The 22636-nt window shown below is 41.7% G+C and overlaps 2 protein-coding genes across 9 annotated transcripts in view; both read right to left on the reverse strand.

Annotated features, from left to right (window-relative positions):
• Window positions 1–557: 557 nt before the first annotated feature.
• dpysl5a (dihydropyrimidinase like 5a) lies at window positions 558–13984 on the reverse strand. 3 transcript variants are annotated; one of them, XM_010878480.4, is made up of 14 exons: window positions 13936–13984; window positions 11831–11885; window positions 11444–11656; window positions 8043–8201; window positions 7501–7680; window positions 6924–6992; window positions 6541–6585; window positions 6333–6408; window positions 5985–6141; window positions 3988–4129; window positions 3537–3679; window positions 3045–3252; window positions 2722–2887; window positions 558–2433 (listed from the first exon to the last, which is right to left on the reverse strand). In XM_010878480.4, the coding sequence occupies exons 2-14, from the start codon at window positions 11876–11878 to the stop codon at window positions 2348–2350; spliced, it is 1692 nt and encodes a 563-aa protein (XP_010876782.1). In that variant the 5' UTR covers window positions 11879–11885; window positions 13936–13984; the 3' UTR covers window positions 558–2347. The 3 variants fall into 3 exon arrangements, with proteins under 3 accessions (XP_010876782.1, XP_010876780.1, XP_010876779.1); XM_010878478.3 differs by lacking the exon at window positions 13936–13984 and adding an exon at window positions 13821–13929; XM_010878477.3 differs by lacking the exon at window positions 13936–13984 and adding an exon at window positions 11992–12119.
• A 561-nt stretch (window positions 13985–14545) lies between these two features.
• Window positions 14546–22636, reverse strand: part of dnmt3ab (DNA (cytosine-5-)-methyltransferase 3 alpha b) — a 44728-nt gene continuing 36637 nt past the window's right edge. For 2 of the 6 annotated variants that reach the window (XM_029125732.2, XM_020053975.3), the window contains 9 exons: window positions 22389–22578; window positions 22055–22139; window positions 21586–21731; window positions 21242–21332; window positions 21001–21149; window positions 19337–19422; window positions 19017–19086; window positions 18484–18602; window positions 14546–18130 (listed from right to left, as the gene is read on the reverse strand). In XM_029125732.2, coding sequence (XP_028981565.2) covers window positions 17989–18130; window positions 18484–18602; window positions 19017–19086; window positions 19337–19422; window positions 21001–21149; window positions 21242–21332; window positions 21586–21731; window positions 22055–22139; window positions 22389–22578 — 1078 coding nt within the window. In that variant the 3' untranslated portion in view covers window positions 14546–17988. Of the gene's footprint in view, window positions 18131–18483; window positions 18603–19016; window positions 19087–19321; window positions 19423–21000; window positions 21150–21241; window positions 21333–21585; window positions 21732–22054; window positions 22140–22388; window positions 22579–22636 lie in introns of all 6 variants that reach the window. The other 4 variants (XM_020053978.3, XM_020053974.3, XM_020053977.3 and 1 more) reach the window with 3 other exon arrangements.

Raw genomic sequence — 22636 nt, forward strand, 5'->3', positions numbered from 1 at the left:
TACATGTGCTTAGGCCGCCATACGGCTTTCCTAAAGACTGGGGTTATTGAGTTCGTTTTATTTTCCAGAGATAAACCCTATAATATTTTGTTAATACAATCTTTTTTTAACATTTGTTACCAGAGAAGTACGCTAAGAATAGATTCTTATTTACAGCAACAACCTGCCAGGAATTGTGGTTAACTGTCTCATGGACAGAAGAGCAGGATTGTTCACCTTGTTGGATTGGGGATTAGAAACAACAACATTTGGCCCCTGTTCTTGACCACTAGGCAACCCTGCTGCCCCCAAAACTGTTTACAAAAGGGTTTCTCATTTTTAGATTTCGTTCCAGATAGAACCCTTTTTGGACTTCCATATAGAACCGCAAATAGGGTTCCACCTGGAAACAGTAAAGTTTTACTGGAGCCAGACATTTTTTTTGAAACCTTTTTTTTTTTTAAATACGCAAGCAGTTGTACATGAATGGCTATTTATTATATTGAATTTGTCAAATTCAGTATAGGCTACATGGCTATTATTTGCGTTATTTTTAATGAAACACAATTTAGACAACATGACATTTCAGTGTGGTTTATTTGCACTCAATCATGTGATAAAGAGCTGCAAGAACATAGGATAAAACCAAACCTCAGTGAAAACACAGTAGGCTATTCAGCACCAGTAAGGACCTCTTACATTGCAGTTTAGTATTGTGTGGTTCGAACTATGGTATAACAAAAAAAATATTCAAAGTATACTCTTAACAAATAAAAATCCATTTATACGTTCTCTGTAGCTTACAATGGACATTTTGAAACAGAAAAATCATCAGTGCATTTTTATACACTCTTGAATAAGCCTACTATCCAGTAATATAATGGCAGTGCACTGAATGACATTAGGACATAAAAACACTGACATTTTCATTATGATACCCAAGATTCAGTCAAATTATAGAACATATATCTTATCCAACAGTGTGTCATTTATCAATATAGAGCCCTACTTTAAATCTAAAATTCCAATCTGGGAAACCCAAAAGGTATGAAAACCTGTCAAAAATGTTTCAGTGCCAGATGTAAATACCAGAATTCATCATTGTTGTAACAAAAAAAGGAAAATGAAAAAAAAGTGGTATGTGCTCAGTAGTTAGCTTCAATATCCTATGAGGAATCAACATAATGCAAGCGTTAAGATTATGATCCCCAGTGGCTGTTGATATGGTAAATGTGAGACTTCTCTGGTGAGAACAAGGCATTTCAGAGTAGAGCTAGCTCGTTGCTAACCGAGAAAAGTAAAGTAATATCATATCGCCACATGAACAAGGAATGCTGCTAAATATTAGTAATATCAGTGCTTCAGATATAAAGGTTCTATACCACAACATACAAACAGTAAACACAGCATTAGTCTATTCACATTGATGGGAGATGAGATGAGCAGGAAGAAAGATAGTTACACTACACTAAAATGGAAACAGGAATATAGATATAAACTCAGCAATTACGTAGCCTACGCATTTAGGTATTCATGACTCATGATTCTACTTTTGACAGTGCTCTAAAATGGAATTACATCTTTTTGAATAACATTGTAACATAACATGTTTAACAAACAATAAATCACATTTAAAGTACCAGCTTGAGTTTGACTTGAGTTTTCATCAAAAACAGTCAGACGAATACAAAATGTAGAGGAAAACCTAACAGAAAATAGGTGATTCAGCCCCAAATCACAAGATATCCACCTTATTTCATGTTAAGTGCATGAAGATACTGTGTAGTAAATAACTAATCACATGAATTAATGACTGTTCACTATCAGTAGAAAAAGTTGTTTTGTCACACATAAAATCATGTAAGGAAAAGGCAGCTGAGTAGTACATGATACAAGTGCAATATTGTAGTTAAACAGTGAGGTAAACCAATCATTATTTCAACACCCCCATCCTAAGACTATTAGTGTATAATGACATACAGCACTTTTCCTAACATACATCCATTTATCCAAAACAGTAAACTAGCAACTTGGTAGCCACTGTGCAAATTTAGTCAACACTTTTTTTTTTTATTGTTAAATGCTTAACTTAAGTAATGCCTAATATTGTTCAAGTTTCGACCATACAGGCATATTACCAGACATTTAAAAATGACATCAATGTCACTAAATGTAAATGTTACTCAGACCCTGTCATCATATATACACTAAATTTGTGTGTCGGTTTCTCAAATAAAATGTGAGGTTTTCTTTCCTGTCTATGTTTTCTGGGTGAACGGAACAAGCAGTTGTCTTGGTTGGCTTTGAACTTCCCTTCAGGAATGAGAAGTTCGGTGACTGTTCCAGAAATCACTAGTCTTCCCCACAGTTACCAGATGCCACTTGATCGACCACCTGGTGGTGCCAGAATCCTTGCGGAGGATCTCTTTGGGATTTTGTCATCCACCTGGGCACCTAAAGAGATTTATATTAAAAAGATAGGACATGAATTACATAAAGCATAACACAAAGTGCACAAATAAATCAGTCCAATTTACTTAATGTATATATCAAGCTGTAGATGCAGAAATGCATTACAATTAATTCATAATGATAATGATTATTATATAATCCCAAATGGTTAGGCAATGCAAATTATGCCCTGTGCATATCGGACTCTGTAATGTAGGATATTAGACATTTTGAACATTGACACTGAGTTGACATAGGCATGTAGTGGCATATTGGGTGTCTGAATGGTACCAGAGAGACTGAAGCTGGATTCATGTAGATCTCTTTGTCCTCCATGTCGGGTGTTCGGCCGTGTTGGAGTGTCCCCGTCACTTGGACCATTGTCCTTTTTCCCAGAATGCATCACTGCTATGTCTCCTTCGTAGGGCTCACGCTCCACAGCCTTTAAGGCCTGGCACTGAGGAGTTACACCCACACCCAGATAAGTACACCGTTGAAATGAAAAAAAATAATACTAACTATTGAATTCAATAAACATTATAATAATAAATATATATATATATATTTTATAACTAACCAACTGTCAGTTAAGCTGTCAAGGCTTTGGACAATACCTTCTCCCTCTGTACCATCTTCTTGTAGAGGTAATCAGGGAAGGTTCTGAGAGGATAGAACTTCCCGGAACCTTCGGAACATGTAAACACTCCATTTTCATACACCAAACGACCACGGCTGATGGTAACCAGGGGTACCCCATGGCAACGGAGACCCTCATACAGGTTGTAGTCTCCGCCCTGTACCTGGGTATCCACGGAGATCGTCCTAGACACAGAGGAACACTATTGTTATGGGTTTTCGTTTGGTTCAGTAACAGCTCTGGATAGTCCTTAAATGCCCTTTCTTCAGGAGGTTCAAGAAGATCTTGTAAATATCAGTGTAAATGGCCTAAGCAGCTTTAGATAAAAGTATTTGCTAGGTGGAATATATTTAGGTGTATTATAACTGCTTTATCAAGGGTAAACTGTGTCATCCCCTTCAGGGCGAGGGGTCAATGTTTTAGCAGGGCGTCTGAGTAGATGGTGTGAGTAGTAGGTGGCCTTCCATACTTGGTCCCTTCTGGGTCCCAGACCACAAGGTCAGCGTCTGCACCCGGGATGATCCTCCCCTTCCTCGGGTACAGGTTGTAGATCTTAGCCGCGTTGGAGCTGGTCACTGCAACAAAGCGGTTCTCGTCCATTTTGCCTCCGACCTAACAGCAAGTGATCGAAAGGTTCCACGACAGATGCAGAGACAGAGGCAGCAATTCTGTGATCAATATGTTGAGAACCCGGATCTAACAGCATGCTGCGTCTACACTTCCAGGGAACGTGCAAAATCAATGTTGTGACAGACGTATGACTATGCATCATGGTGCCATGGTAACAGAAAAGGTTACAGAATTCACACCAGCAGATTGACTCCATCTTTATGTCTATGTCTGGCATGTTTGCTTTGCTTCTAGTCAGCCTTGCCTATAAAGAGTTTCTGATTTATTTCTGAGTTTCTACGTTTGCTTACCACTCCTCGCTCCCAGATGACACTCATGCGGTCCTGGATGCCCGGGACTCCGTGGGGGATCTTTGTGAAGTCGTCCTTGCCCATTGCCCTCTGTTTCGTGGTGAAGGGACGATGATCAGACACGACTACATTTAAGGTGTCACTGATCAAGGCAGAAGAGAGAGGAGGAGTGGTCAGAAGAAATATTAAAACAATGCAAATATGTAGTGCTTATGTCAATGTTACAGTTTAAGGCCAGAAAGAAAAAAAGGAAGGGTTGGGGGCACATTTAGTTGAAATGTCATAATGAAATTAAATGTCAACCTCTGAATTAAAATATCAATGAGAGAGATCTTTGGGTGTGGAGGGGATGTCTTGGATGACACGCCTCTTCAATATTGCGTGGAAGTCGGGGAAAGTGCCTAAGGAGTGGTGGACCGGGGTGGTGGTTCCCCTGTTCAAAAAGGGGGACCAGAGGGTGTGTGCCAATTACAGGGGTATCACACTTCTCAGCCTCCCTGGGAAAGTCTACTCAAAGGTACTGGAAAGGACGGTTCGGCAGATAGTCGAACCTCAGATTGAAGAGGAACAATGCGGATTCCGTCCTGGTCGCGGAACAACCGACCAGCTCTTCACTCTTGCAAGGATCCTGGAGGGGGCCTGGGAATATGCCCATCCTGTCTACATGTGTTTTGTGGATCTGGAGAAGGCGTATGACTGGGTCCCCCGGGAGATACTGTGGGAGGTGCTGCGGGAGTATGGGGTGAGGAGGTCCCTTTTGAGGGCTATCCAATCCCTGTACGTCCAAAGTGAGAGCTGTGTTTGGGTTCTCGGTAGTAAGTTGGACTCGTTCCAGGTGGGGGTTGGCCTCCGCCAGGGCTGCGCTTTGTCACCAATCCTGTTTGTAACTTTTATGGACAGGATATCGAGGCATAGTCAGGGTGGGGAGGGGTTGCAGTTTGGTGGGCTGGGGATCTCATCGCTGCTTTTTGCGGATGATGTGGTCCTGATAGCATCAACTGTCTGTGACCTTCAGCACTCACTGGACCGGTTCGCAGCCGAGTGCGAAGCAGTTGGGATGAGGATTAGCACCTCTAAATCTGAGGCCATGGTTCTCAGCAGGAAACCGATGGAGTGCCTTCTCCGGGTAGGGAATGAGGTGTTACCCCAAGTTAAGGAGTTCAAGTATCTCGGGGTCTTGTTCGCGAGTGAGGGGACAATGGAGCGGGAGATTCGGAGCAGCGGGGGTGGTATTGCATTCACTTTACCGCACCGTTGTGACGAAAAGAGAGCTGAGCCGGAAGGCAAAGCTCTCGATATACCGGTCAACTTTCCTTCCTACCCTCACCTATGGTCATGAAGGCTGGGTCATGACCAAAAGAACAAGAACGCGAGTACAAGCGGCTGAAATGGGTTTTCTCAGAAGGGTGGCTGGCTTCTCCCTTAGGGATAGGGTGAGAAGCTCAGCCATCCGTGAGGAACTCGGAGTAGAGCCGCTGCTCCTTTGCGTCGAAAGGAGCCAGTTGAGGTGGTTCGGGCATCTGGTAAGGATGCCCCCAGGATGTCTCCCAAGGGAGGTGTTCCAGGCACGCCCAGCTGGGAGGAGACCTCGGGGTAGGCCCAGGACCAGGTGGAGAGATTATATTTCGACACTGGCCTGGGAACGCCTCGGGATCCCCCAGTCAGAGCTGGCAAATGTGGCTCGGGAAAGGGAAGTTCGGGGTCCTCTGCTGGAGCTGCTGCCCCCGCGACCCGATACGGATCAGCGGATGAAGATGAGATGATGATGAGATGAGATGAGAGAGATCTGTTAAGACTCGGCCTGAACCCAAAACAAATGCTGATTTCAGATCTGAGCACAGTGACAGAATTCAACAAGCAACTTCCCAGACATTCAGAGGAAAACGGGTTCCCTGTAAAGACCACAGACGTTTCATTAGCTGAACTAAAACGGTGACTTTTCCAGTGCTTATGTTCAGGCGTAACCTCTGCGTGGCACCGCGCGTGTGTTCTCTTACTTCCCCAGCAGGCTCATCAGGTAGTTGGGGGTGTTGGGGTCCAAGCGTAGAGGGGGCACTGTGACGTAAGCCGCAGCGTGGGCCCAGTCCTGGTGGTAATACTGCAGACCGTTGAGGACCGCGTGCGCCGTGGTGGTCTCGCCCTGCACCACCTTACCTGCAGACACACCGTACACACGAGACCATACAAAGACAAGAACGTGTCGGGTTGGAAAGTTACCGCATTCCAACAGACAGACAAACAGACAGAGAGACAGACAGACAGGCAGACAGGCAGAGAGACAGGGGTGGGGTTCCAAAATCATTTGTATAGAAGGTTGTAAATCAGGGTTTTTGCTTGAACCTTACCCTGCATTTTGGCTGTAGCTAGCACATCTCCTGCCGACATGCTGGACACGTTGACCAGGTAGATAGGACAGTGGGCCTGATGTGGAACAACACATTTCAAATGAGTTTCATTGCCTTTCGCGGCCTGTGCCCAATCCATTTTAAACTGGAAAGTATTTGCTTGGTAATAAAAGCGTAATGAAATGTTTAGTCATAAAATGCAACTCACTCTATTGGCAATGGTGATAGCCCGATGAGTGGCCTCTGCTTCCAGCTGCGAGAAAGAAAGAACAAGTGAATATTGTGGGAAGTAAAGGGCTCCTAAATGTAAGAGGAATTTGGTTAGGAATTTGCCAGGTATCGGACAAGACTTCTTATCGGTGCATCCCTAGAAATTAAGTCAGGTTTTTTTTGTTGAAAGTTGAATGTGGAAGGGCTGATATAAAGTACATTAAGCAGCATCTAAAATGCTTCGCTGAATAACGCTAATTCTAAAAATCAGTAGGTGTACTACAACTCATTAACGTATTCCATCAATAGCTGTGTCTATGGAGCCACTTCAGAGTGATAACAAAGAGGTCGCTGATTACAGGTGTAGAGAGCTGTTCTTACCTCTTCTGGTCTGCTGATCTCAATGCCCTCTGGGCCGCTGATGCCTAAGTCCAATGCCTCTTTGGCACCCTAGAAAACACAAAGAAGGTTGACTCCGGTTCCATTTGGTGTTTCACTCACATAAAGATTTTGCACAATTAATTAGTCCGCTAATTCATTTGTCGCAACGACAACGTCCTTTCTAGTAATTCTAACTCTAACCCTCACCAAAACGTCTAGCAATGTGAACAAGAGTTTATATTAGGAAAATGTACGTAAATCACTCCTCGATTAATTACATATGCTAACGTTTGGTTGTCTTTGGTGCTAGTGAATACAAACAGTTCCCACCACAAAACAGCCCTTGCAACTTTGGTATAAATTAATCTGCCTGATGTGGTGTCAGACAGTCCTTTGACCAGTGCCAGTCACACTGTTTGCAAACTGTTAGTGTTGGCGACATTCTAACAGCTGGTTGGATACGTACAGATTCTCAAAGGAGTCAAGGAAATAAGGCTGAATGTTTTTTTTCTCTGATGAAATACATGATGGAAGGAAGGTCATTGGTATACATGTACATAATGAACCAGAGTCTCACCTCTGCCACCAGTTCTCCATTCTCAGCGTGGACACGGGCCACAGCCCCGATGTCTTTGCAGTTCTGCAGCGCCTGGAACAGCTCAGAGTCCCTCAGCATGAACAAGTCCTTATAGGCCATGAACATCTGGAATGAGTTGATCCCTTTGTCTCTCACCAGGCTCTCCATCTCAGCGCGTACCTACAGGTGGCAGGTCTGAGGTTAGAGTTCACTTAAACAACATGAACTGGGACTGAGTCATACATTTTTCCACAAATTGAACCAAATTGTTCTTGGATGCATTGTAGTATTTATCAACATACAATATATACATATACATAAACAGATTTATTTTTAACAGTTTTAGCAACTAAGGTACATGTTTAACCAGGCTACTGCAGAACAGAGTGGCTCTACTTGATTTATAAGGCTAGCTAAAGTATGAAGGTATAACACTGTTGTTAAACGGTTCATGTTGCAAGGTGTTTTGCAGCGGGTTACATTTTCTGCAACAGAATCCGACTAATGGATGCATCCCAGATATGAAGGGGTGGTGGCAGTACCTTGGGCCCCCACCAGGTGACCCCCATATGCAGGGCATAATCACAGCAGGCTTTACTGTCAGCCAGGGAGCGAGTCTTCTCATAGGCCTCCAGCAGAGACTCGTTCTTCTCTGGTAACACATGCCCTATGACCATGGTAGTACCTCCTGCCAGGGCCGCCTGTAGACACATAAAAACAGAAGTAGGTCGGAGCCCCGTGGTGCGGTGGCCCAAACATACAGAACCAGGGTTCAATTCCCATCTCCACCCTTCACATTTTCCCCTTCATAATCTGTTTCCCCACTGATTCAAATGTGTCTAAATAAAAGCAAAGAATGTGCCAACAAATAAATATCGAAATATGAGGATAAGAATTATACACAGATCAACATGGTGGTTGCCCAGTGGCTTGCTTTAGACAAACAAATTAATATGTATGCACTACAGTTAAAATGTCACAATATACACAGTATATATCATATATATGATATACTATATAGTATTAAAAAGTAAATGAGATCAGGGAAGACAAACATTCAAGCTACAGTAATCTCAAAAACCTGCTTCAACTTTTAGTACCAATTTAAATTAAAGGAAGGGTAAGGGTACCACATTAAATTAAAGGAATTATTCTTGAAAGAATTAGAAAATAGTTAATAAGTAGGAACACAATGGAGACAAGTCAGGAGCAGAACATTAAAAAGCCAACATAACTTTGGTTTAAAACCAACAATAAACACTGTCCATTATCTTTAATGTTTATTTAATGTGTGTTTATACTGTGGGATGCTGAAGACATAAATCTATCAGTAGCTATATTAGAAAATAGGACAGGGAGTGGGAGGTTAGCCATTTTTTAATAAAGCAGGTATATAATAAAGAGATATTACAGCCATAATGATGGTCAGCCTGCGAATGTATACAAAGCAGTCAGTACTTTCAAATAAGAACCATCAATCAGCTGTCCAGGACTCCACGTCGAAAGCAGAGGCAGACATAGATGGGAAAGACTGAATTGCAGGGCTATCATAACAATGAAACACGTGACATATTGTTCCAGAGAATGTAGCTCTACAATCATTTCCCATACCCATCAATGTATCAGTTATTACATCAAGGTTGATGGCGACGTTAAAACCAATACTTTTTCAGTATTTTAAGAATATATTAAATATTCAAAAAATACCAACAGTGTTAATCTGTTAGGGTGTAGACTAGTGCACGCTCCAAATAGCATACTTTAGTCAGCTGACCCTGGAGACAGTGTTGTAGTCTGGTAGCTGTAGGATTGTGGGCGTGTCCAGCATGTTTGAGAACGATTGTCTTGGCACACAATGGCCTGAGTGAAAAGGGTTTGCAGCAGCCGACGGTAGCCATGGAAACAGAAACCGATCTGCATTTGTCTCAGTACTCTAGTCGGACAGCATGTCGGGAGGAGGGGAGGGCAGAGAATAGTGCCTGTGTCACCAGGACCTGCCATCCCCAGTTCAGCAGAAAGACAACATCCCCAGGGCTAGCGTGTCCTCTGTAGCTAAAACACCGCTACGCTCGGGGGTTAGAAAATAAAGATTGATGAGTCACGTCGGCCCTGAGGTGATCTGGGATAGCCCCAGTCCAAGTCTGCTGTCTGCCCCAACAATCTCTCCACCTCTCTCTCTTTGTCTCTACCCCTCCACCATTTCCTCACTCTCCTTCTATCTTGCAGTTTACATTAAAAATTTTAAGAATGTATTAGCACTGGAAACATTTTTTATTTTATTGCTCAAATCAAGCTGAACATAAGCTAATAATTAGGTTTGTTGTTATAATCTGCAAATATAAATATAGTATGAATGGGAAATTAAATAAACAAATATTGGCATTTGCTCACCCCTCCCCCTCTCCAGTCTGTACAGTGTCCTCCTAAATATACCACTATTGAATACTAGTGTAGAAAATTGGATAGAAAGTAACACAATTCTCTGTTCCGGTTTGTTCAATGCCCTGCTATCAGCCTGAACGATGAGGGAGCAGGCTGCCACAGCTTCATCAGCTTGCTGAAACATTATAGGAATCATTCATGGGGGCCATGTGCAATAAAATAAAGATTACTCAGAATGAAGGTAAATAACACTGAATACATAACAGTTAGCATCCTGATATTTCTACTGTCTTTGTCTAAATGAGAGCAGTATCTCTGAATCTGAACCGCGCCCAGTTTAAAAGCAGTTCATAGAAAATGTCCTCTACCAACCTGAATCTCTAATCAACCCTTTAGCTCTTAGTTCCTTTTGTAGATCAAGGAGAATTTCTAATTAACTGGCAGTATGGTAATAAACTTGTCTTTTTGGCCTTAGGCCCTTGTGCTAGACCTGTCCAAATCTATCCAAACAGGATGTGGGGCTAGGGGCTAGGGGTCGATTCGGGATTCAGGGTCTGTCTCCTCCTTACGTCTGAAGTTACTTTTTCACACTGCAAGCAAGCCTGGGAGAATAGGTTTGTTTAGTTGCATTGTAACATGAAGATTCATTGGGTTATAGGGAGAAGGAAAAGGGTCCATACTGCATCAGTTGATACATAGCAATAATGAATCCATCTTTAATCACTGAAGAAGACCGTACTGTCTCTACCTATTGCTGCTTATTATAATTTAGTTAATCTTTCAGTTCAGGTCCTTGTAGCAGTGAACTAGGACTCAAAGCAATCACACTCATATTGCAGTTTTCACACTGTAACACTTTTTATACCATGGTCAAATTAGCTCACAAACTGCACTTGAATATGGTATTAAAAGCTACAACTACTACCAGGGCAACCCCACAGTCAGGTACACCGAGGCTGATACCTTAAATGAAGAGAATGTGTAGCCACTGCTATGGCAGGTTTGAACAAAACCCTGTACTAGCCTAGCAGAAGTGTAAGTGATTTCCAAATGTCAATACAATACTGTAACACATTTACATGCACGTTCTTCAGCAGAGTTATCCATAGCAACTTATATTTGTGAGTGAAAACCTATTTCGCAGTGTCTCCCTGTAGGAAACAAACCCAAAACCTGGTGTTGCATCAGCCATGTTCTCACCAAGTCAACTACACAGGGGGGCATAATGACATCATTGCAACCAGTCTTTCCTAGTGGGAATGTCAGTGTTGTAACAGTACTTGGTTATCCATGTGTAGTCTTGCTGCCAGTGTCAACCAAAACATACATCTAAGCACAGCTGTGCCAGAGTCCTTAAGCAGAAGACCCTTTTCTCAATGACTCACTGAGTAATACAGCCCTCTTAGCAACTTGTCACAAGTGTTCAGTGGTCAGAACCCCCCCCCCTAAATACCTAAGAGCAAGTAGCAGCTAAGTGTCAAATCTCCAATGGTTACTGAGGGTTTTGCCCACATCACTAGTTTCACCGAACCTCTTAAACTGCTGAAAGCCAGTCACACACCTTAGTGCCGCTGTAGTAGTCGTCCGCGGTGGTGGCGTTCATGAAACTCTGATGCAGGTGCACGCTGGTATCGATCCCACCAGGGATGACCAGTTTCCCTGACGCATCGATCACCTTGGCTCCCCCTGGGATCATCAGGCCCTCCCCGACCTGTTGGATGACGCCGTTCTCTATGAAAACGTCTGCCTCCTGAGTGACATCATCGTTCACCACCTAAATGAAACGAATATGGACCCATCAGTCGCTGGACAGATTCATGTTTCCAGGCCAAAAAGAAGTGCACACGTTTTAACTGGCAGTATTTGCATTTCACGATACCAGACAAGTTTTGTCCGCCACCAACTCCAACTCCAACAACAGCAACATCCAACAGGTCAACGGACCTACCTTGCCACCTTTGATCAAGATCCTTGTTGTCGCTGAAGTGGAAGACATGATGGCTCTGGAAAAGAGGTAGAGATGTGAAAGATTAACAAGACCGTAATGCATTTCTTGCTTGCGGTTCTTTAAGACACAGCCTCAAAATTAATATTGCAAAAAAATGTCACCTCTGCATTTTTTCTCTGGGCAAAAGGCACGCAGTCGAGTAATCACTTTTCACTCTCATGGAGAATGGTATAAGTTCCTGAGCAGCAACACCACAAAACTAAACATACAGCTATGTTACAGAACTGATAGCTGTCGCTGTCATTACATTCAGATATAAGGAGGGAGGGACACAGCGAAGAACACAGATGAATCGCTGTGTCCTGAAACAATATAACACAATAAATATTGTCCTCAGTTTGGCATCGTCAGGCTCCGGTGACATCATCAAAATGTTCCAAAGCTGTGTCTGTCACTGGGTATGACCCACCATCCCTTAGCTCAGCTCTCTGCCCATACAGCTGTCACACACGTTTTTCCCCCTGCTTTTTGTCCATCACAGAATTGTTGTTCTTTATTTTCAAAACCAAATATAACACCAAAACTGAACCTCCAACAGTGAACATAAATATTGAGGAGGTGCACTATGGTACAATTCAGAGGGATCTCTTATTTTAATCAGAACATGAAAAATATTGCACAGCAAACTGTCCCTCTTTGTGTGCGTGTGTGTGTGTGTGTGTGTGTGTGTGTGTATGGTGTCTGACACTGTGGGTGTGTCTTCTATGTTCAGAGGGGGTCCAAGCAGCCTGTGCACCATGCCTACGTCGACGTGTGTGGGTGTGTGGGTGCGGCACCCAGCAAGTTTACCGCATGCTCCCTACTCTCATGGCTCGAGATTTGGAGCTGAGATCTTTATAAAACCATAGCTGGGTGGTATCTTGCATATGCATGCTCAGATAAAAATCCATTGCAATTATAGAGACAGTCCGCTGTCTAAAATATAACATTTTGTTCATATTTTTACGATGGGGGAGGGAGGGCCATTTGCACCGACCATTTTCTCCATGACTTCTTTTGACCCACATCTGACTGTGGTGGCCTTTACTGGATATACTAGAAAAAAATAACGCTAAAGGCTTACTTAACAAAATGAGTAATGTCATGGTGCGTCACGGATAGGCTAGTGCGGGAATTCTAAGCAATAGACAGCCTTGTGTTCTCTAGCCTAAGCGCCGGACAAACCCAAATCGAGTTTCATAAACCTCGAAATTAGAATAGCTAATTATACAGGATAGGTCTGTAGTCAGTACATTTCGAAAATGTGTCATGTAGTTTGAAACATTCTGAAAAGATGCGCCCATAAATAATAGCCATTCATATGTGTACATGTGTTATAACGTCTCCAATTACAGACGTACAAATAAATACAAAATATACAACAAATTTACCACATATAGGCCTAATACCAAGTAAATAGAAGATCAAAATGATAAATTGCACATCCTATTGTTCCAGTTGACACAAAGAAACAGCATCTTTCATCCCTGAAAATTAATAAAGAATTGTCTCCTGGTCTGGAAAAAGGTTTCCAAAAACCCTCCCATAACAACGGAACAAGGCATAATAGACTCTCCTCCATCCCAATGCCGAAAGATAATGTTGCACATGCAATCTAGAAATCGATTGGCCGAATTCATAACCCAGTGTAAGTGGATAGCTATAGCACTTAGCACTTGTGTTGTGTGCCATATGCCGAACCGGTACACTATATAATCTAATTTCAACTACCCAATAAGCCATTGACATAAAAATTATCAGTAGGCTATGACATAATCAGAAATGTTAAACTATTTCTATGGTCGGTGTGTATGACAAAGAAAGTATCCACATAAAGCAAGCATCACGTTTAGGTAAGAACGATTCAAAGGCTACATCCGCAGAGCTGGTGCCCCGTATCAAATCCTGTCTCTAAAATAAATATGCTAAGGCTGCATATCGCTTCACATACCTCTCCTACAGGCCTACGGCTCCAATACGCTTTTTGGTTAATTTCTGATACGCTTAAACCGCACACCAATCCGTTGAATGAGACGAACGATTGCGATAGACGAACAGATGCTTACTACGAATTCAGCCTGCTCAAGCTCGGGTCGCAGCATCCAAGCCCAAGAGACGTGCAGACGCTTCCAATCACGGTTCGGGATGGCACAGTCGATCACCAAAGGAACCAATTACTTTCCACTTGGAGGGGGCTGTACCATTAAAGCAGGAAGTGGGTGTGTGAACTGTGATTATTGGGGAAAGAAAGGTAATACTACGGTAGGGAGGGCCGTTAGGCAATTAGGCACTGCCTGTAAACAACACAGTATTTCTAAATCCTGGATCAAGTGTACTGTTTAGATTGATGTTTTATGCAATCCATACGCAAACACGTTGATTATAATGTACAATTCAAACACCAAGACTGTTATAAAAAGTAGCGGTCAAGCAAATGCAGCGTGGAGTGAGCAAAAGCAGAGCTAAACTATTACGTTTGCTATTAAATTAAGTCCTGAGATTTTCTAGTAATTTTACAACTTTTTAAAGCATTTTGAAGTAAAGCAATACGTTAGTATAGATGTGCAACTGTGATTCCTCTACTACATTGTGTTCAATAAGGAACCCATAGATATGATACGATTTTGTATGGTTTAACTTGGGACGTACAAGTGAAAAATAACAGGAGCTATCATATTTTTGCACAAAAACAATACATTTATTCAAGTGTTCTCCAGCACAAGTACATAAGGAGCCATTTTCTTCTTTCCGGCCACTAAACATAAGTATTGGGTTAATGGGGGAGAATGACTGCTACATTTGCTGTACGCACTGATCATATTAAAGAAGGCCATAAAAAACAATTAATATGACACAAAAAAAGTCACAAAGACTGAGCGCCAATTTACAGTATCACTGGATTATAGAAGTGACCTGTCTGAAACAGTGAAATGGTGAAACGTCATGGGAAACATCCCAATTGGTACCGTATATATTGCACTAATCTGGACCAGTCTTATGGGTCCTGGTCAAAAGCAGTGCACTATGAAAGGTATAGGGTGCCATTTGGAACACATCATTTGCCAATAATAACAAAAGAATCCATCAAAACGTCAATTGAAAAACATACTACGGCATGGAATGTAGGGTTAAGAAGCAATGTGAATACCAGGTTTTAAGCATACATTAAGCATTATGCTACAGTAAAAGTTATTACCGAAATGTTTTTTCTTTTATAGTTATTTCCCATTATGGAGTACATGTTTTCCCACAGATAAGCACCAATCAACTACAGCAATGTCTAATCTAAAACAATATAGGAAACTCAGCATTATTTATTATTCATTATTTTTTCAAGTACAAAGTTAAAATGCCTTTGTTATATGCAACATATGAGAGAGTGAAATTATGGTACTCTTCCATCATTACTACAAGGAACTTAAAAACAGTCATTGTCAAGACAAGTTTTATTTCTCTTCCAAACAAATATATTTTTCTTGATTAGATAAAATGTTTAGCACCGTCAGAAACACCTACAATCTGTCTTTATAGTTCTTATAAAAAGCAAAAAACAAAAGCAAAAAACAAACAAACGAAAACAACCAACAACAACAACCAACGCTACGTAGGGCTGTGCAGTGAAGTAGAGACCATTTCATCTTAAAGCTGTCATTATTAGGCCACTGTTCACATGACACATTTCAACTGGATTCACTCAGGACTCACTCAGAACATCGAAAAACAAAACAAAAATTAAAAAAATTAACAGTACTAAAAGGCAAGACTTGGAGTCTACCCACCTCTAATGCTTCATAGCTTATTTTGATTCAATTTTGACAGTTTTACTTGATTTCATTTTTTATTTTTTTACCTAAGTATTTTTTCTAATTCCATGATATATATTAGCAAAGAATTATATTTGTACATCTCATAGGTAATTAAAAAGATGAAAACAAACCCAAAACAGCAACAGGAAAACTCTATGTACAAAATGTACAAGGGGCATGGTAATTTACTATAGGGAAGTGGAATAAACAAGCGTCAACATAATGCAAAGGATTCCTGTGAACACATTTTGTGAAGTTCAAATAAAAGGGTCGCAAGGATACAATAAGGTCACTTAAGAACTGAATCATATATGAAACTACATTTGAAGAAGTTTAAAAATTAACTTGTATTGATTACTTAGAGGACATTGGTAAATCCTAATCTATGCTATTTTTAGTTGAGTTCTGACAAAGTCATTTCAGAATCACCACATTCAAGGTCACAATGATTCAGAGAATCAGAGATTTCAGATTCGGAATGTAATCCAGGTTTGGGTAATAAATGTTTTAATATTTATTTATTTATTTCTGTCTGTCTCGTTCTAACTATTTGGGGTCAACAAGGGTACACAGCAGAGGACATTGCGCACATATGGTATAACAACATAGTTCCTTAACTTTTTTTAAATCCTACAATCCTAATAGAAATAGACACATTATTTTTTATCCAGAGGATGACGTACTGAATCACTGTTTTAAACAGAAGACAATATAGGTATGGGGTACATTAATCATTTTCAATGAATCTACTGTACATTGAGTAGGATCAATAAATCATTTCCATGGATACATGGCTTGAACATCATTCTAAGAATCCATTCTTTCACTTCTATTGGCACAGCCCTACTGTATAGAAAATGTATTGTATTACACCATGGTAGAAGAGTTCACATCATAAGAACAAAACATTTCACGAGAAAAAAAATCCAAAACATTTTGAAATACTAAAGAAAAAAAAAAGAAAGTATACATATAAAAAGTGCTTTATAATGTTGGTAAAACAGCACAAAATTGCTATAAAAAGGTAGAAGAACGTTGTGAAGCCGCACCATGTTTTTGAAGATTTTCACCTGACAGTATCTAGTTTGCAGGGGTGAGAAGGGAAGGAGAGAGTCTTGCTTGTGGAAACACCAGCCCAGCCTCCCCCTCGCCCCTCGTCCCACCCACCATGCTCACTAACAGTTGTACAGTAATATGACATTGGTCAGGATGAAACTAGAAAAAAATAGTTCACCACAGACTTTGATCTCAAGGTATTATTATGTTTGTAACGACAGAAAACATCACTGCCCATGTAGCTAGCTTTATTTTCTGTTTGTGCAGAGTCCAACACAGGCAGGCATGGTGGCCTGACATTATATATCATGGCTTGAAAAATGACTGAAAAAGCACCAGTAGAATTGTTATTTATAAAATCTGTAAAACATAGAAAAGAGGAGGACGTGGCATATTATTCTGCAGTTGTATGTCCACACAACCTCTTTTTTTGTTAACTTGACGTCATTTAGAGCATGTAACTTTAAAATGCAAAAACATCACACTGAAACAAGCACTTTCCAGGCAATGGTTTTATGGGATTCCCATTCTGTCTAAAGTGTTGTGCCCCTGCCACATGGACTGTGATGTTTCCTATGGTCTCGAAGCACCATGGTAATGTAACCATTTTACAGTAGTACCTTTACCTTCAGTTAACTCTGTATAGAAACTGTAAACAAAGAGGTATATGTGATCTGGTGTTTTGGATTCATTAAGACACAGCTTTCTGTGACACAAAAGAAAATGACCCTTATTCACTTTAGCTCTGTGAGGCTCAGTAGCTGGAGGAATCAAAACAAAACATGGCTGTACTATCAGTGGATTACTTTACCCACTTCTGATATTGGCCAGTATAAAAATCATGCCTACACTGCCAACATCATTCACATGTACTGTACATACAGTATCACAAACTTCCTATTGTTCAGATATTTTCCAATCAACAAATCCTTGTCTTTTTTTCTAAAAGTCGCACAGATCATAGTTTAGTCTTTCTCAGTGCCTTAGGAAGAAAGCCTTGTCTCAAGTATAGCTTGCACAAATAAATCAATAAAAACTAAAAACAGGGTAACACTGCTAAGGGGTAAAATAACATATACAAATTAAATAGAATAAGAAGTACATTTCAAAATACAAGAAATAATGTGAAATATCTAATTGGATGATGTTTTAGCTTGCCTGAGAAACTATACCAGGAAGCAGTATAACTTCAACACTTGTTTCTAGTCACAACATCAGTTATACGTTTGTGTTTTGTTGAGCCAAGTCTTGCCACTGTTAAACGCAGGCAAAGTATTCTTTGAGTGGTGCAAACAAGTGCCGGATGACAGGTACACTCCACGACCTTCCTAGAAGCCTTTGCCTGGCCAGCCGACTCATGTTGGAAACGTCTGTGTAATGGACAGGAAAGCCAAACACGCTGGGGGAGGAGACAGACACCAGCCAGCCAGCCACAAAAGGGACAGACACAGAAAGGCAGAGGAAGAAAGCCTTGAAAATGAGTACAATCAAAACAGGCCCTATATATAAGAGATCGACGTTTACACTTCATGACACACTTTGTAAGATTATATTTTGGGAGTAATTTAAATAATAATGAGGTATCAGATTAAGGAAACATTTCTATAAAAATCTTTAAATTACATATGCTGGTGTGATCAAATAATTTCAATCAATTTCAATTCAATCAGCTGATACAACCAATTCATTAAAATACATTTTAATCCAATCTACTGGTAAGATCATTTTATTTGAAAGGTAATCAGTTCTTACCGCTCCATCTCAGTGCACCAGAGAATGTCCTCCTTCTCGTTCATGAAGACGGGGAAGTGCTGATCTTTACCCTGCTTAATGGAATTAGAGCGAGTAGTGATGGTCCTCACTTTGCCAAACTGAGGGAAAACCAGACAGTTCACACACTAAGTGCTGTGTATGCAGGTATTCTGCGCGGCCTGAATCATCCACATGACCAAACATTTCATTTGAGTTCAGAGGGTACTCACACTTTCCTCACATGGTTTGACTGGGAGTACTTTAAACGTAAGTTCATTCAAATTCAATCACATATGCCAACTCCACGTTCAGCTATATGGATAATGATAACGTTTCTGTTGTTTCATTCGACAATATAAATAGTATTCGCAATTATTGCCGTCATTGAGCCAATTTGCACTGCCCTCTGAAGGACTCCCGGGGACGGTCGGTATGCCGCGAGCAAGACTCCTTAGCCCCTACTGGGATAACTTGATCAATGCCATAACAGCCAAACTTGAGCTGCTGTAAGAAATCCGACAAGTAGAACTGACCTTGGCTGTTCGACCATGCTCCAGACACTCCTGGAGGTCCAGTTTGTCAGTGCACATGGCTGTCAATGGTCTGCAGAGGAAAATGGAGGGAACGTTTAGGGACGTGTGAAAATAAGAGTCAGACCAACAGACAGAGGTAGAGTGAGGTGGAGTGAGCGAGGAAGAAAGTGAGCATAAGAGTGAGACAAAGAGAGAGTGAGCAAGAAAGGAAATAAAGCTTCTTTGGTTTCGGGCGTTTGACTGGTTCAGGAACTAGCTCAGATGTGCGTTGCTTTGGGCGATACGCTGGCTGTTGCGTCCCTCACCGTTCTCTCACCAACCTGTTCATGCCAGGCAGGTTGCCCCAGAAGTAGCGGGCGCGGTGGGCAGCAGACACCTCCTTGGCATCGATCATCACCGGGTTGCACTGGTAAGGGAGGAACAGGAGGAGTGTTAAAACCTATTCACTCCTCCAATCCTGACCTGACCGGGGAGGATCGTATAAGGAGAGTGTAATACCACACTCAGTTAATGTCTTAAACAGTTTCAATTGTTCCTTGGTAACCTAACCATTATACTGACAGCATGCACTGTGAATTATCTCCACAAGGTGGCATACCATATAACAGTTTCACACAATTGCAAACACAGTAAGACTGGTTCTATGAACAAAACACACAAAACCCTTTTTCTAAATTCCAGAACGGAAACCATTTATCCAACCCATAAGTACTATTCACCAGTTTTGACACGTCTGTTTCATTCAAGCTTTTTTCAAAACCCGACACAGTACTCTCTTTGTAAGGCACAATTTACACTAATTTTTATGTAGAAAACACAAGCGTTCAATATTCCAAATTCAAATCCATTTTTAACACTGTCATTTTAACACTCTCTGTACCCAGATGTGGAGGTACAAACACTAACGAGCATAATGGTTTAACACGCAATCAGGATGTTGACATGAATAAAAAGGGTCACTGTTAAACTCATCTGTGTTTTGGAACAATGGATGACCACATCAGAGGGGAAAGGTAGAGGAAGAGGAAGAATGAAAGAGTTAGATGAGAGGAAGAACCAGAACAATGATCTATAAAGACATTTGTGATTTGACCATGTTCTTGTACATGGTATGACAATAATGGAAACTGGACAAAGAGTAAAGCCAAACTTGAGCTGTTAAATGTGTACATATTAGCAGACATTAGTACACTTCAGCATTTTATCTTGATATACTGTTATTCACAGTCTGTAATATCATGCAAAGCGCACAATTTATAGGGGAAATTCTGGAATACCTTATGGTTATGGATTGTACCTGTTTGTAATAGTGTTTTAAATTCCTCTGTGCAATGTTCAATGGGTATTTAGTACTGTCATTGTATTTATGCTTTTGTGTTGCATCTCAGATCAACATTTTGTTCATATTGTATACTACAAGCAAAAACCAAACAAAAACAAGTTAATGTCTACACATTCAGAAAGTTACCTACTGTAACAAGGATTGAAATATTTATTCCAGTTGGTTCATCAATACTAAGCTAAGGAGTGAGGATTACTAAGGAGTGAATGTTACAGTATTGTCCCACAGTTTAAACATTTTTTTTGTTTTTATAACTCCCATAAGTTAGAATCTCTACACTTTTGGACATTTGTGTGACCAGACCTTTGTAATTCTGGAAATTTGTCATCCAGTAATATTACCTGAGCCACCCCTGTATCATCCAGTAATATTACATGAGCACCCCTGTATCATCCAGTAATATTACATGAGCCACACCTGTATCATCCACTAATATTACATGAGCCACCCCTGTATCTTCCAGTAATATTACATGAGCCACCCCTGTATCATCCAGCAATATTACATGAGCCACCCCTGTATCATCCAATAATATTACATGAGCCACCCCTGTATCATCCAGTAATATTACATGAGCCAGCCCTGTATCATCCAGTAATATTACATGAGCCAGCCCTGTATGAACTTTGTAAATAAACAAACCTCAAGAAAGCGAGAGATGTCTCTCTTGTCACTGACGCCCATGGCCACCACGTTCTCAAAGAGCCAGAAGAACGGCCGGTTGTCGCCATCTTTGGGCCGGGCCTCGTGCAGCAGGCGGTAGAATTCAAAGAAAAGCCGACCAGTGCCCTCTACAGGGAGACAGGCAGAGAAGGATGGCAATTAAAATTTCAGCTACGGGACATGCAGTAGATCTTCCCCATTGTTAACTGTTGTTGCCTACCATAAAGACCTTTCCTAGCGGGGTTGACAATAGAGAGGTCGTTGCATGGGCTTCCACCAATCACCAAGTCAAAGGGGCCCCACTCCTGTAACTGTGCCAAGGGACAAAGATAACAGGAAACACAATGAGAGCCAAAAGAACCATGGGGTATAATAAACACACAGACAACAATTGGGGTTTTTGGGGTTTCAACCAGCGTTCCATGTTTTACCATTGAAGTGTTTTCATAAGTTCACCTTACAATCCTTCTGAACGGGGATGTCCTCACTGAGACGGTGGTTGAGGCACAGGTGTGGAGCTGGGCTTTTAGGGTGACTCAGTGCTCACACAGGGAGGGTACTCACGTGTTTGCGTGTGACGTTCCTCACATCGCCCACATACATGATGCGTCCCTGGTGCCTGACAATGCCCACTGTGATGGAGTCCTCGCACACCTCCGACGCCACGTAGCGCTCCACCTGGATACCCAGTTCCTTCAGCACCAGCAGACCTAAAGGCCAGAGGTCAAAGGGGCACAATGTCAAACGGTAGCAAGTTTTTTACTCAATAACCGGCTGCCAGTCTTTCTTTCAGTCTAACCAACAGTCAGTCTGGTAAATGCAGTCAGGAGTTATGAGGGCCAGTCCCAGTGAAACCTGAGACTGACAGTGTTTTTTACAGACTGAGACAGAGGAGTTCAGAGTGCTTTGGAGTGCTTTGTATCAAGGGGGGAACAAGAGGGGAAAAGGTAAAAAGGTAAAAAGGGGGAGGAGAGGAGGGGAAGAAGAAAAGGAGAGGAGAAAAAAAATGAAAGGAGGGAGATTCCAGTCCAACCTGTGGCTATGCCGTCGAACAGTGACAGGACGCGAATGGGTTGTCTCTTCTCTGCCATCACAGGAGGGTAAAGCTTTGGTGGTTCCTATGAAAATCACAGACAGAGAGAGAAGAGAGAGGGACAGAAGGGAGAAAGAGCGCAGTGAGAGAGAAAACAGAGGGAGAGAAACCGTGGTTCAGTATTTACCCCGAGTGAGCCTGGAATGAATTCAGCTGGCCGGGATCCTTTGGCTCTTGCAGGGGAACCCATGAACTGTGTCAGAATGAAATACAGACTCATCGTGGCTCTAAACATCTCAGCCAGCTTAACACATAGTATGGAAATACGACTCACAAAATCTTGGTCGTGATTGTTAGCGAAGAAGTGCTGCAGACGGCAGGGCCAGTCAGTGCGGCGCTCCAGCAGGCCAAACACCCCCTTCTGGCCCTTCTCGCACATGTAGCAACTCCACGGGTCCTCCTTTATAGCTATCTGCGCCGCGCCTGGGCCCACCAGCAGGTCCACACACTCCACACAGAAACACCTGAAGGAGGGCCAGGGGTGCTGTTTACCGGCAATGTCAACCACACGCGCCTAAATCG

Source organism: Esox lucius, chromosome 15, assembly GCF_011004845.1.
Source record: "Esox lucius isolate fEsoLuc1 chromosome 15, fEsoLuc1.pri, whole genome shotgun sequence".
Lineage (NCBI taxonomy): Eukaryota > Metazoa > Chordata > Actinopteri > Esociformes > Esocidae > Esox > Esox lucius.

Bases quoted from the DNA above. Each gene is read 5' to 3' on its own strand.
- dpysl5a (XM_010878477.3), bottom strand. From the start codon at position 12,050: ATGAGAGTGAAAAGTGATTACTCGACTGCGTGCCTTTTGCCCAGAGAA. The intron at 11,886-11,991 runs GTGACATTTTTT...CCTCTTTTCCAG, and splicing joins CCCAGAGAAAAAATGCAGAG to AGCCATCATGTCTTCCACTT. The intron at 3,680-3,987 runs GTAAGCAAACGT...ACTTGCTGTTAG, and splicing joins TCATCTGGGAGCGAGGAGTG to GTCGGAGGCAAAATGGACGA.